At 55.9% G+C, this 15,160-nt stretch overlaps 1 protein-coding gene across 5 annotated transcripts in view; it reads right to left on the minus strand.

Annotated features, from left to right (window-relative positions):
- Positions 1-15,160, minus strand: part of TNS1 (tensin 1) — a 180,067-nt gene that overhangs the window by 7,983 nt on the left and 156,924 nt on the right. For all 5 annotated transcript variants that reach the window (XM_059393448.1, XM_059393451.1, XM_059393447.1 and 2 more), the window contains 8 exons: positions 11,919-12,117; positions 7,929-8,995; positions 4,821-4,907; positions 4,001-4,132; positions 3,541-3,633; positions 2,798-2,875; positions 911-982; positions 490-658 (listed from right to left, as the gene is read on the minus strand). In XM_059393448.1, coding sequence (XP_059249431.1) covers positions 490-658; positions 911-982; positions 2,798-2,875; positions 3,541-3,633; positions 4,001-4,132; positions 4,821-4,907; positions 7,929-8,995; positions 11,919-12,117 — 1,897 coding nt within the window. The remainder of the gene's footprint in view (positions 1-489; positions 659-910; positions 983-2,797; positions 2,876-3,540; positions 3,634-4,000; positions 4,133-4,820; positions 4,908-7,928; positions 8,996-11,918; positions 12,118-15,160) is intronic.

The raw sequence follows: 15,160 nt of genomic DNA on the forward strand, positions 1-15,160 counted from the left end.
GGTAGGTGGGTGGATGGATGGATGGACAGAAGGAAGGATGGATGGACAGACAGAAGGAAGAATGGATGGACGGATGGATGGAACGGTGGGTGGGTGGATGGATGGATGGACAGAAGGAAGGAAGGATGGATGCATGTATGGATAGAGATAGAAATGGACGGTGGGATAAATGGGTGGGAGAGGATAAATGGAGGATGAATGGATGCAGGAATGAGCAAATCAACTGGTGAGTGGATGAGTAACCGGACGGATGGGTGCGTGGGTGATGGATGGGTGCGTGGGTGGTAGATGGGTGCGTGGGTGGGTAGAAGAGTGGATAGGTGGCTGGATGAGCGAGCAGGTGGATGGATGGATGCATGGATGGGTAGGCGGATAGGTGGGTGGGCGAACAGGTGAGTACAAGGAACAAAGGGTAAGCGGGTGGTTAAGTAGATGGATAGACGGTCACCGGGAGAGAGCCCGACATGGAAGCAAGTAGAAGAGGCTTACTTTCTCTGGTTGTCAGTCAGTGTGATTCCCTGGGCAGAAACTTTGAAGTGAACGATGGTGGCAGCTGGTGTGGGGTCAGCAGCCAGCGTCTCAGAAGTGGCTTTGGAGATGGCCTGTGGCCCAGTGAGCGACTCCATGTCCACGGAGTTGACGAAGAGCACATTGCAGGCTGGAATAAGCCCACCCAGAGAGGAGTCAGTGGGGCCGCAATGGGGTGGCAAGGGTGGTGGGGGGGTGGATGACACACCACGTCAGCTCTTTGGGGAGAAGGAATGGATGAATTCTAGGCCAGCCCCCCAGCCAGGCATCTGCACAGACATGTGGACTGCCTGGCGGTACTCGGGTCTGCAGGGAGGCACAGGGCAGGCCAGAGGAGAGGGGAGGAGCCCGCGCGGGGACCCAGGCTGGGGCGGCCACTCACCTGCCCCTTGCTTCAGCAGATCAGTGGTGGAGTTGGCAGAGCCTGAGCTAGCTTTCGACTCATCTGTGGGGTCTGAAACAAAAGTTTAATTCAGCCGGTAATTAAAACTCGAGAGCTGGAAAGCAGCACACGTCTGGTTGAGCCTCAGGCAAGCTCTGCAAATACTTTGTGCAATGGATACCACTTTTCATAACAGGCCCTGGCAGGTGGCACGTGCATGTCCAGTCGGAACATTCCAACAGTGACGGCAAGTGTGCCGCACGCGGGGGGAGCACTCTGGAGTCCAACAGTGTGGGGTTCAGACTCTCGCCCCAGCATCTGCCAAGGAGCTATAACACGGAGATGCAATTGTACCCATTTTGCTGGGTTTTTGAGATGTTCCATGCACAGGGGGAGCCCAGTGCTTGGCATAAAGCAGGTCTTTGAGTGGCAATGGATGTCGCTCTTGTCATTGCCCGTGGGTGTGTCTTTGTGTAGCTCCATGAGGGCCCTAAGCCATCAAGCCCTTAATGCAACAAAACTATAATTTCAATATTAATAAGAACTGAGTATTGTCGGTTCTTATTGACACGCCAGACTCTGGTGTGCAGGCTTACGAAAACCCAGATGGCCAAGCCCCACCCCCGAGTTCCTGAGTAGGTGGGGCCTGAGAGTATTTGCATCCAAGTTCCCAAGATGGCCAACCCTGTGGTTCTGGGAACCATACTTTGCAAAGCGCTGTTTTCTACAATGTAAATATCAAACAGTTTTATAATTGCTCCACTACTTTCATAAGTTTCATAGAACTATAATTTAGTTGGTGCCCAAAATGTGGGGTTAATAATGCTACTTAAGTTGTATTTGAACCTTTAAACCAATAATGTTGGTCAATTATCATTAATAATTCAATGAATTGAGTTGGATACATTGAAAATATCAAATAATACTGGGGGTTGTGTGTGTGGGCATAACCGCAGGAGCTCCAAGAGAAACTGGAAGAAATTCCCAGAGACACTCCTGAATATCCTAGTTTTGAACAGAGGATGGGGAGAAGGGACCCAGTCTCTAGTTCCTAGACCTCGAGGTCAAGGCCAAGCACAATCCCCCACGCTTGGCCCTTGTATGTGGGGCCGGGTGGCAGAACCCCATCCAGTGTCTGTCCTGGATGTCTGTCTGCCCTCCTCCAAAGCTGAAACACTTCTCTGACAAGGGCTAAACTCTCCTTCGCTGGGCCCATGGTCCCACTCAGATTCTCACCTATAAATTCTGAGGCTCTCGGGTTCCATTTATACTTCCCACAACCAACAAGCCTTGCTCTTCCCATCAGTTCCGCAACCCCTCAGTCAGAGGACACCCTCACAGCCAAGCAGACCAGAAACTCCAAGGACATCTTGGCCCCGTTTCCTTCCCACGCCAGGCAGAGCCTGGCCACCTCTTCCTCTGAGTGCACTCCCTCCTCTTCACTCATGCCAACCTCCAACCCCCGGGGAACGTCCCCCACCACATAAATCCTCCTTCCCCTCCCCCTTCCCTCAGCCCCATCCACCAGTGCCCATCTCAGCCTCTATACATGGTCCTCCCCATGACTGTTTCCTAGTTCAAGTGCCTCCCCTGGGTTGTATTCTGAAGATTCGTGAAAGAATTCCTTAAAGCCACCAGAGAATTTTCCAGAACAATCTGGCAAGTCAATTATGTGTGTTCCTGGAGTTAAGTTTTTTTAAGAGCTTTGCCTTCTTTTGTATTGGGTCGGGGTGGGGGGAAGGAGAGAAGTTTTGAATTTCCCCAGACTGGCAAAATGACCCATGTCCTCCAACCCTGGCCTGTGTTCTGGAGCAGCTGGCAGAGCGGACACAAGAAGGAGGCCAGCTCGGAGATGTACTTGGAGAGCAAGGAGTCTCACGTTCCTACCTCGGTTTGGAATGACCAGCTTACAGGGCAGAGCCAGTGGGATGATGGAATGCTGGTAGACGAGGGCAGAGAGAGACCCTGTGGGAGGAGACAGCACGTCAGGACCGGTGTCCCTGGGAGCGGGCCAGGGCGCTGAGGAGCCGAGACACCCCACCCCATTATCCATAATCTCTGGCTTCTTTATCACCTCTCCCTCAGCCCAACAATGAAGCTCAAAACCCACTCCCTTCTTGTTAGCAAGATCTAAGGGAGAAGGTTCCAGAGGTTCCCTCTAGCTGCCACAAAGGTCCTTTCCAGAAAATTCCTCCCAACATCTCTCTTCAGTCCTTCCGGCTGCTGGGACCCCTCTCAGGGCAGTGCAGCAGAGGTAGCAGAGAATCGTGGGATGAAATCCCAGCTCAGTCACTTATCAGCTCTGTGTTCCTTGGGTAAGTCTGGCTTCTGTGAACCTCATGTGGGAAATGGGGCCATAACACTTCCCAGGCAGAACTGTGAGGAGACCAGAGGTAATAAAAGGTTCCCAGACGGTGACTTTCACATCGTAGGGGGCTGTCTGTGGTTGTTAATTCAAATTCCAATGATCAAGCTTTTCAGGCAGTGGGACAAATACGAAAAGGCCTGTGGCTAAGCGAAGCAGCCACGGTACAGAGGACGAGGGCCACTGGTCCCTGCACCCATGACAAGGGGGACCAGGGACCACCTGCGACTCTGCGGGCAGGCTGTGGAAGTGGGGGACAGCTTACCAAAGTTTGGCTCATTGGGGCACCCCTTGAGCTTGACTCCTCTGGGGCCGGTCTCGATCAGGAAATGTCTCACCAGCTCGTGGGTCATGTCCCCTGGGATGAGAAGAGAGGAGGATAGAGCACGTTTCGTGGCACCCTCCCTCCGCCTGCCAGTGGCACTCCATCACTTCTCCCCACTGCGGCTCTGGGAGGGGAGCAAGGCTGGGATGGGCAGTACGGCCGGAACCCCAGAATGGAGAGACCACCACTCAGGCAAATACAACCACAGGGTCCCCATAATCCTGCTTCCCTGTGCTCTGACCCCAGCCATCACCAGGCCCAGGACTTGCCCTCCTCAAGAGTCTGACTCAGCAGGGACCAGGCCCCTGCTGCTCTTGGGGTCCTCAGGCACCTCAGTCTCTGAGGACACAGCACTGACGACCATGTTGTCCAGAAGCCCTGTTCGAGGAGGGGGAGCTACCTTTTTTATTCTGCTGCATGATGGTCGGAGGGGGAGAAGACACCTTCATGGCCAGCCCATAGGCCCCTCGGAAGGAGTGGCTGTCGCGGATGATGAAGGCCCCTGGCTCCTGGTCCTTGAGGAGTGCGATGGCTGGGAGGAGAGGAGAGAAGGGGGGGGGGGGGGGGACAGAGATGGCCGTGATCTTAGCTTCGTTCTTTAGAACCGAAGGTTCAGAAGGGTCCTCCTCTGCTACAGGAGACAAGTGTCTTCTATGAAAAGCCAGGTAGTAGATATTCCGGGCTCAGCAGGCAGTGCAGCCCCTGCTGTAAGCACAGGGCCACCACGGCCGCCTGACGGCAGCCACACACAATACAGAAGCCAGTCGACACGGTGCGTTCCCCTCAACTACAGTTAAACCAACAGGCAACAGTTCGCTTCGAACCTGTCGCCAACACCTGCCTGCCTGGGGCACCTGAAGTGGGCCTCATCCCCAGCCCCACTATCCCAAGTTTGCTCTTTCTGTAAAACGTGCATAAATCTTCCACTTTGTGTAGACACGGGGCTGAGATCTGCTATTACGTTAGCTGGCCTTTTACTTTACTTGGAAAACCCAGACTTCGCTGATTTTAAGGATCCTTCATGGGTCTACAAACCCTGCTTCTGCACCATCCCCACGCTTCACCGTGGGGAGATGCCTCTTACTGTCTGACCTGTGACTGCCACGTGTGACAAAAAGGAGGAAGTCTGCTCGTGTTCCGTGCCCAAGGAAGACACGGTGGGCGGCAGGTAGCAGTGACCTCCGATGGACCACAGGACCCTCGTGCCACCCGGGACTCACCCTGCTCTCTGGAGATCTCAGGCTTGTACCAATACTTGGAAGTGTCCTGAACAAACTTCACTTTAGCCCGTGTCTCAGGGCTGTTGTCTACAAGAGGAAGAGAGAGAAACAGCGTTAGGGGTTGAACTGTAGCCCCTAAGAAGGTCTGTTGGAGCTCTAAGTCTGGGCACCTGTGAATATGACCTTATTTGGAAATAGGGTCTCTGCAGATGTCATTAAGATAAGGTGAGGTCGTGCTGGGTGAAAGGGGCCCCAATGCCATAGGACTTATGTCCTTATCAGAAGAGGGGAAGACACAGAGACACGTGGGGAGGGCCATGGAGACGGAGGCAAAGACCAAAGGGTGTATCTATAAGCCAAGGGACACCGAGGATTGCCAGCCACCATGAGAAGCTAAGAGGAGTCCTGGTGCAGAATCTCCCTCGAGCCTCCAGAAGGAACCAAACCTTCGAAAACCTTGACTTTGGACTTCTAGCCTCCAGCCCGGAGAAGGATTAAATTGTCGTCTCAAGTGACCACGTGTGTGGCACTTGGTCATGGTGGTCACAGAAAACTAGCACAGGAAGGCGGTGTCCTCACTGCTGGAGGGGACCCTGAGCAGCCTGCCCATCCTTCCCCTCTCCAGCCAACTGTCACGCATCATGAAGCTGCTCTCCTGTCCAAGAGCCTGGCACTGCATTCTCCCCGAGCTGAGGAAAGGCCTCCTCCACTCCATTCCCTCCTTTCTCCAGAAGATTTAAACTAAACCCTTCCTGCAGCTTCTCTCCCACAGGCTAAGGCACCCCACCTTTTGGCCTCTCTCTCCACAAGATGGACTTCCCAATTGTGTCATAACCACCACAAAGATGAGGGAAGAAAGAGACATTCCCATCGCTTCTTCCCCAGCACCCCTCAGGCCCTATATGGAGAGCCCGTGTTCTGCATCACAAACAAATTCAGCCCTGCCCTGGAACAGAGGAGGATCTGCCCTGGAACAGAGGAGGGGGTGGCCTAGAGGCTATCTACTATGCATCATATACCTACCCCACTTTTCTGGCAAATGACCCTCACTCAGACCCTCCACAGACCAGAGACGCTTTATGGAGCATTTAGATTCTGTAAGATGCTCAGAGAGCATCGAGTCTGACCACTTAACTTTACAAATGAGAGAAGTGAGGATCAGAGAGGGAGAGGGACCTGCCCAGATCACACAGCTGGTTCTTGGAAAGGCTCCTGTAAGTCCTTCCCAGGAAAGGAAACACAGCCGCCAATGCGTGGTCCTCACTCTCCAAGCTCCTCCTTCATGTTTTGGCACCAAAGAAATAAACGGGGGGCTGGAGGAAGAGGGAGAAAGGGAGATTCCAATTGCATATGTGTTTTTGCTCTCCTTTCTTGGAAGAGAAGCTGGGACAGAGGGAGCTTGGGCTGATGATGCTGGGAAGCTGGTGGTGAGGACCGAGCCACGAGTTAGACTGTGTGTCCAACGCTCAGTTCATTTCGACTTGTCAGCTACACTGTGCTCGACCCCTGGGACCAGCCTCCGGAGGACAGCAAGGGGGTAGGACAGCTCCCTTTCCTGGCAGCTGTGCGTGGGGGGGGGGGGGGTGCTCTGGGCTAGGCATCTGGGCCACAAGGGCTGCCTGCTGCCTCTCTCTCTCTGCTCAGAAGGCCCAGGCCCCCACTGCTGCTGGGGCCTAATGAGCTGTCAGAGGCGGCTGGAGCCCCATGTGCCTTCCTGTGTTGACTCCAATGGCTATTTTAAGCAGGGAAGATGGTGGGAAACAGGAAATGTCCTAACTACTAGAAGTTTTCCATCCTCCAAGAAGAGGGGCTGGGAACCAGATGTCCCTGGTAGGCAGCAGGAAGCAGGGGTGTGCAAGGTCCTTGTAGGTGTCCCGAGTTGGCAGGCTCAGGGCAGGACCCAGGAGAGTCACACTGAGCATCAAGGCAGCTGGGCCCCACCCTGGGCTGCCGGAAACTGTCTAAATCATCCTCGAATGCCCCAGAACCCCGGGGCCGCTCTGCAACAGTCATGTTCCAGGACTGGCTGAGAGCTGCAGATCAGCTGAGGCCTCGACCTTTGTGTTTTAATAATGAGCCCTCTCCACAGAGGAGAAAAATGCCTAGTTCTCATGATGAGTGAAGAATTCAGTGTGTGAACACACATGGGCTTCTGCAAAGCCGGGCCGGTAGGAAACAGACTCAAGCAAAAGTGCCCAACCTCTGGCCTCGGCCCACAGGGCAGCTAGCTTCTTGATCCGTTATTAGTGACATGCACACAGGGGGATCAAAAGGTGGGGACAGAGTGCCGTGAGTGGCCAAACGTAGGAGGTCCACGTTGGGAAGGCAGATTTTCAAGGGAAGGCTAAATCACAAGTATGGAAACATGATCATTCAACTCCAATCACGCTTTAAGGGCACTAACTTTAGGGTATGTGGGCCCAGATCAGAAATCATTTGTCAAGTGTGTAACCCTGGATGAATGACTGAGCCTCCCTAAGCCTCGGTTTGCTTCTACATAAAATGGGGGTTGTAAGGGGGGGGCGCCTGGGTGGCTCAGTGGGTTAAGCATCTGCCTTCGGCTCAGGTCATGATCTCAGGGTCATGAGATTGGGACCCGCATTGGGCTGTGATCAGCAGGAAGCCTGCTTCTCCCTCTCCCTCTGTCCCTTCCCTGCTTGTATTCTCTCTCTCTTAAACAAATAGTAAAAAATTTATAAAATAAAATTTAAAAATAAAATAAAATAAAACAAGGGCAAGAATACCTACTGTGCCATGCAGCCGTGAAGACTAAGGAGCCCATGAGTGGCTCAGAGCCTGGCACACAGCACGTGCTCAACAGGTGGCAGAAGCCAGGTTGGGGGAAAGGATCATCATTCACAGTAAGGTCACCATTATTACTCTCCTCCTCATCATCCTCGTGGGCACCCACATCCTCATCACGGAATCCGCACCCAGCACACTTACTCTGAGGACACCTCCAACTCCCACTGTACAGACAAGGAGACTGAGCCCCAGAAATCAGTGATCTGCTCAAGGTCATATGCCCAAAAGACAGAGGTGGAGACAGATACCTGAACCGGCAGACGACCCGTCACAGTCGAGGCAGGGGCGGCAGGAGGGGCTCACCTGGCATGGAGTACTTGGAGAAGTCGGGTAGCGTGTGGGAGAAAGAGACAGTACTGCCCCCGCTGGGACTGGACATGCCGCTGGCCACAGGTGAGGAGGACACCTTCCCGTTGACGGTGGCATAGTTGGGGAGGCTGCCTGCACGGTCTCCCACGGACATCCTCCGCTTCTCCGGCAAGGCTGGTGTGGGGCTCCCTTGACGGAAGGCTGCTGAATCCGGCGACGGGGAGGTGGCAGGGCTGCTCAGGCCCGGATAGTACGCAGGGGACACGGGGAAGGAGGGTGTGGAGGGCGCCTGGTAGCCAGAGGCACTGCTCTGCCGGGACAGTGTGGGTCTTGGGTCCTCGGGAGTGGAGTGACCACCATAGGCGACGTGCCGGTCCAGGCTAGGGCTGCCGGGAACCACAGATCCAGACCCTCCCATGTGTCGGCCCATGCTGGGGCTTCCCGGGCTGGCTATCGTGTTGCCATGGAGACCAGGAGCCAGGCTGCTTTGGTGGGCCCCGGGGTGCCGGCCCAGACTGGGGCTTCCCGGAGTTATGGCCACACCACCATGGAGGCCAGGAACCTGGTGGGCTCCAGGATGCCGGCCCAGGCTGGGGCTTCCCGGAGTGGTTGCTGCACTACCCTGGGGGCTGGAGACGGTGCTGCCATGCAAACCAGTTCCTGCTGGACCCATCACCTGGCGGTGGCTCAGACTGGGGCTACCAGGGGCAGCCAGGCTGGGGTTGATGGCCCGGCGGCCAAAGCCAGGACTGGGGGGGGTGTTGGTGCCCACTGTCCTGTGGCTTGCTTGAGGGCTCCCAGGCACCGTGTGGACGCTGGCCACAGTGAACTGAGACCGCGCCTGGCCTTCCGGGGAGCCAAACTGCTGAAGGGAGTAGTCGGGGCCGCCGTAGCTGCTGCCCGCAGGCGGGAGAGGAGAAGAGCTCTGGTAGTTTCTCTGAGCCGAAGGGCTGGGCTGGCCCAGGCTGCCGGGACGAAAGCCTGAATCCAGCAGAGTCTGGGTGGGTGTCCGGGGGCCCTGGTCACTGCTTTCCCCGGACGGGAAACTCCCCACCGAAGTGCTAGAGAGAGAGGAGGCCGAGTGAGATGTCAAGGTGAAAGACAAGCTCTCCGTGAGCACGCAGCCCACCCTCCCACCACCAGCAACAATAAGAGTTCCACTGGCATGTGTGCCAAAACATCATGACTTTTGCACATCACCCCATGGAAGCAGCAGCAGAAGAGACGGAGGCTCAGAGAGGTGAAGCACTGAGCTCATGATCACACAGTAAAAGACCAGGCTTCCGGCTCAACTGCATCTGATTTCAAAGCCCGTGTTTCCCCCACTGCTCCTGTTGGCTCCTAAATAGCAAGTCAAAATGAGGGGGTCTCCCTAGGGACACTGAAGATAGCTCTCTTCATGTCACCTCCAATAGCACCAAAACTGAACACCAGGGAGGGGTCGACCCATCTCGCTCCTGTTCCTGCTGGGAGCATCCCCACCTGGACTCACTTTTCCCAGAAAACTATGATCGTCTTTGGACACAGAGAGCGCTGGAATCGGGCTTTCATTCCTGGTTAGCTCCAAAAGGCAAAGACAACAAGTCTCCCAGAAGGAGATTTCAGCTTATTGTAAGGTCTGCTTTCCAGCTGTTGGATCTGGCCCCTAATTCAACAAGCTGCCTTGCATGGTAATGAGACTCCTATGGTTAGCAGTATTTAAGCAGAAGCTGACCTGCTTCTTGACCTGAATGTTGTGGGGGGGGGGGGGTCTTCTCTATTGGGAGGTTAGATTAGATGAGCTCAGAGGTTGCTCCCCATTCTAAGATTTCAATAAAATTCATTTCAGAGGGGGCTGGCCCTGGGGGAATGGCCACAATCATAGATTCTCCTCTGAAGTTTTGTGCAACTATCTGTACAGCAGGGCAATGCAGCGGCCACCAGCTGGGAAACCTAGGTTCTGAAAAACCTGGTTAACTTTTCTCACATGGCAAAAAAAGGGGGCTGAGTTAGATAACCCTGATTCCTTCCAGACCCAAAGTCCTACCCCTTGATGATATGGTAGGAGAGGCAAAGGTTGACAGGGACCCTGTCTGAGCTGTGGCTGCAGGGTGGTAGCAGGCGAGGTCTGCAGCAGGAGCCCCTGGACAGGGGCCAGGGGTGGGGGGGCAGTCCTTACACAAGACGATGGGTCGAAGTCTGGAGCTACAGACTGGAAGGAGTCTTGAGGCCAGGATGGATAAGCTCAGGTCCCCGGGGGGAACCTGGGGTGGTGGGTCAGGCAAGAGCCAAGGGCAAGAAGCAGGTCACGGGCCAGGCCAAGAAAAAGTCTACCTCGAATCCCAGAAGGAGCTAGAGTGGAATGCCATTCCTGGGACGGAATAACACGGACTCTGAGGAACGGAAGGATGTGTCAAGCTGAGAGGGGCGGGGTAAGAGCCAGTGACATGGAGTTCTGGAAGACTAACCCCACGGCAGAACCGCCAGCTTCCTGAGCCCTGAAAAGAGCCAACTCTACAGCAGGAGGAATCTGAGTGAGAACCAGTGAAGACATCCTAATATCAGGGCGCCCTGAACAGGAGCCATGGTGGCTGGCCAGGTTAGGAAAATCCCCTTAAAGGAAGAATTCACCTTCTGCCCAGAAGCAGACTTGCCAAAGAAATGGAGCCGTCTGCCCTGGGCAGAGGTTGGAGAGGGGGCGAGATGGACCAGGGTGCTTGCTCGGCTTGAGGTTCTCAATTCTCAGAACACAGGAGAACACAGCCTCTGCACCCCCCGGGCCACTCCCACCCTAACCTGGAGGGGCACGCTGCACCGGGCCAAGGGAGGGCGTAGGGCACACAGCAAACTCAGCACTGGGCCTGGCCTGTGATAACAGGAGGGGATGGCTGGAGAGTTTCTGGGCCCCATGGAAGGCCAAGGCAGGAAAGGGGGTGGACACGCAGAGGGATGCCTAGCAGTCTCCCCTCCTGGAGGAGAGCTCTGGTCGGGGCAGGCGAGCCCAGTCAGCAGCCCCAGGCCTGGCACCCTATGGCAGGGCTGATCTTGAGCTCCCTCTCCCATGTCAGATCCCGTTCTCCCTGTCACAAAGCCTCCAGCCCCCTCCCCCTGCAGTCCACACATGGGGGCCTCCCTCTTCACAGCCCTTCCCGGCCTGATTCCAGGCTCTCCTCTCTGTCTGACCCACTGAGAATGCCAGCTGTCCAGCCACCTTCCCACCTGCAAGTGCATGCCCTCAGCCCCACGCATCAATACATCCACACCCCAGCCCTCTGCCCTGGCTGCGCTGTTCCTTCTAGAATGCCCGTTCCCTCCTCCTCCTCCACCTTTCCACAACTGCTCATCCTTCTGGCCTCACCACCAATACCTCCAGCCCCCCAGAAACCCTCTCTGCATCCCTAGCCAGAAATAGCGGCCCCTCGCTGGGAGCTCCAAACCCTTATATGTCTGCTCTGGGCACATCTATCACCCTGGGACAGGCAGGCACAGAGACGCAGGCCCAGGCGAGAGGAGAGACGGGGGCTCTAGAACCAGACGCCTTTGGTCCGAATCCTATTTCTGCTACTGTGTAGCTGCAGGACCTTGAGCAAGCTAGGTGGCTTCCCTATTGCCTCAGTTTCCTCTTCTAAAAAATGGGATCATAAGAGTACTTACTGCTCAGGATTGCTGAGAGGACTAAATAAAATAACCAGATAAAGCATTTAGCAAAGTGCCTGGCACACCAGAAGCACTTGCTACAGAGTGATTGCTGTTGGCTAGGTTTTGAACTTGTGGGAAGGACTGGTTCCCCACGATGGCCCTCACTCCTTCCAGCACAGTTCCGGACAGTGGGATCAGATTCAGTCTGGGAATTATAGTTCATCCACGCTCATGCTCCCCGTGGGCTTTGGCACCCAAGGTGCTCTCTTGATGCACCCCTGCTTCCAAGGTACAGCTATCTGGATATGATTTCTGCCCAACCATGCTCTAGGCAGATCCAGGCCTGGGTCCTCCTTCCCTGCTTACCTGTCAGCGCTGAGGATGGGGCTGCTGGTGGAGAGGGGGCTGGGGGAGACAAAGGAGCCTCCCAGGGTCCCGTTCCTCAGGGGCGTCTCATGGCCATAGGCCTGGGCAGCTGGGGCGCTAAAGCTCTTGGGCTCGGGGTCCTGAGCTCGGGGTCCAGCCACTGCTGTCCTCACCACCGACTCCACATAGCTCCGGGGCTCTGGAAGGGGGCAGAAGAGAGACTGAGATCCACGGGGGCAGAGTGCAGACCCCTCCCAACCTGCCAGGGAATTCTCCAGCCTGTGGGGACAGCCCCCAAAAAGACAGCCAAGCATGCAAAGGGCACTTCTGGGGTTCTATCAGCCGGCCCATGCCTACCCAACTTCTCGGTATCGTGGAGACGCTGTAAGAGCCCCCACAGAACCCCACAGAAGCTTCCCAGAAATGGACTCCAACTTTGCCTCTGAACACAGTTATCATGGAATCTTCCCTCCTATAGTTAAGCGCCCCTTTTAGCTGCTTCCTCCCTCCTAGGTGCCCCCTGGCATGGCTGGAGTCTGCTCCGGCCCAGCCTTGTCCATGTTCAGAACAGTGCCAGGCTTCCCGTGGGCTCCACCCACGCCCAGAATCCAGAAACAGGCTTGCTGGCCTAGCAACAGGCCTATGCGGGGTGGGGGGGGGGGGGGCCCCCCCCCCCCCCCCCCCCCCCACACCCCCCCCCCCCCCGCCCCCGGCACCCGGGGCGCGCCCGGGCGCAGGGGGGGGGGGGGGGGGGGGGGGGGGGGGGGACACGCCCAGTCCCTTCCACGCCAAGACACACCCACCCACCGTGCCTGACACACTTAGCATTCCTCTAGAGACTGACATCATTATCCCTGCCTGGTGTTTAGAAGAGCCTAAGATCTGGGGAGTTGGGGGACAGGGGCCAGAATGGGCATTCTACAGGTGAGGACACGGAGGCCTGGGGCATGTGACATCTGGAGGCAGACCGGGAGATCTGATTCACAGCCGGGATCTGCCTGACCCTCCTCCCAGATCTGTGGAGCCAGGCCTGAAAGGCACTCAGGGTGACACAGTGAGAAGCAGCAGGACACTCCTGGCTTCTCCTGGGACATGATCAGGGATAGAAGATGTTCCCATCACCTCCAAATCCGGCCCCGCCCTGTCTCTCCCAAGTAGGACGTGATCGGAGCACAGCTCATGCACTGACCCCAATCAGGGCATCTGCTGAAACCAGCCCGAGAAAGAGAAGAAGCAGAGGGTTTGTGCTGCCCTGGGCAGGGCACGTGGGGGCGGGGAGAGACGTCAGCAAAAGGACAAACAAGCATGGCGTGAGGCAGAGCCAGCCAGCTCCGTGCCCGAAACTGGTGTCCATATAGGCGGAACTCAGCCTCGCAAGAGGCCTCCTCCAAAGTCTCCTCAACCAGCCGGGGGCCACCCACTCCCCTCCCAGGAGCCTCAGACCGCTTTCCCTCCAAAGGCCTGGATTCTGTGCTGCCCGCATCTGAGGGTTGGAGCCTGGAGGCACTGCAGAGGCCCTCTGGCCCGGTGCAGGCACACATTTTGTTTTGTAAAAGATTCCACAGTAAATATTTCAGGCCATTTAGAAAACGGTCACTGGAGCAGCTAGCTAGTCAAGTCTGCTTTTTCAGCAATCACTCGTAAACAAAAAAGCAGGGCCGTGTTACAATAAAACTTTCTTTACAAAAACAGGCAGGGAAAAAAAAAAGGCAGGAGGCCAGAGTTGGCCACAGTTGGCTAACCCCTGACCTCACCCCTCTTCTCGGCCCAGAGAGGTAGAGAGATCTGCCTCAGAACACACAGCAAATCAGTGGCCACCGTCTCCTGACCCTCAACGCTGGCTCCTGGTGGCCTAGAAAGGGCCCCAGCATCCTGGGGATGCCGAGAACTGGCAGCCACCCAGTCTGCCAGCATGTCGGCCTCGACTATTAATAATGATAAAAATAGCAAACAATTACACGAGGAAAGTAGGAGAACGTCAGTAATTGGAGAATGTAAGCAGCTCACCCCATCACACAGCACCAAGGGGCAGAGTTGGCCCAGGAAAGGACGGGGAAACTGCCCCCTCACCCACAGGACATACGCCAGCCAGCTAAACATCAGGGAGCCAGATTCGTCTTGGGGGACCAGCTGCATCCTTGCCATGCAACAAGGACCCCATAGAAACATTAGTGGAGACACGATGCCAGGGCCGACCGTCCCCTCCCACACCTCACCCTTCTGGGTCACTTCCTGAATACTCCTCCTACCCTTCCAGGCTCCAGGCTTCACCTCCGTGCCTGCAACATTTGCCACCCCACTCCCACAGGGAGATAGTAAGGGCTCCATCTGCTCCCCGGCCACCCCAGGCCAATTGCTGATCTCTATTCGCTGTGCCCCACACACCCCCGGGGCACACAGCGAGCCCCCGATAGGCGTCTACCCTACAAGCTAGCAGATGCCTGACTTTCACCCTCCAGCTCCCCCCACCCCCATGCAGAGATGCATCAGAACTAGGACCCAAGAGGCACATGTTCACTTTTCTCATCCCCTGGAATTCGTGCTGACCCCAGAAGTTCAAGCTACAGCCCCCGTGAGTGATTCCTGAAGTCTGTGTCCTTCTACCTGTTGATGGCCCCCCTTCCACTGGCCAGCCCGTTCTGCGCCCCTGGAGGCCGCTACTGACCGCATCACCCAGACCCTCAGGTCCCAGGGTCCCAGAAGGCTTTGGCCTTCAGCCTGTGAAAGAGACTGGCAGGAGATGGGAGACAGAGTAAGGAGCAAAGGTCAAGGTGCCAGCGCCTGCCTCCCTCTACCCAAGACCACAGCTCCGGTCAGGGTTCCTCTCCGCCAGCTCTCTGCTTTCCCTGAGGTCTGGTGTGGGAATGGCTCCCTCTTCCTGCTCGAGATCACCCGGGGGTGTTCACCATCCATCACTGCTTTACCCAGACCTTTTAAATAGTCCATGAACCTCTCTGTTGTCCCATAGAATGAGCCATCCATTTCCTACCACGACCTGGGCCCATACACTGGGTAAACAATACACATTAGCCTATACCCCACCTGTAAAAACAAACAAACAACAACAACAACAAAAAATATCCCTTCCACCAGCAGAAAAACAGATAAAACAGGCCTCACCACCCTGTCGCCTCGTCAGAACAGAGCCACAGCAGGGACCCGTGGACACTGATTCCAATCCCACCTGCTCGCCGGTACCCAAGGCTATGTCTCCACTCACCGCTCCTGGCCTGAACGTGACA

Source organism: Mustela nigripes, chromosome 3 (assembly GCF_022355385.1).
Source record: "Mustela nigripes isolate SB6536 chromosome 3, MUSNIG.SB6536, whole genome shotgun sequence".
Classification (NCBI taxonomy): domain Eukaryota; kingdom Metazoa; phylum Chordata; class Mammalia; order Carnivora; family Mustelidae; genus Mustela; species Mustela nigripes.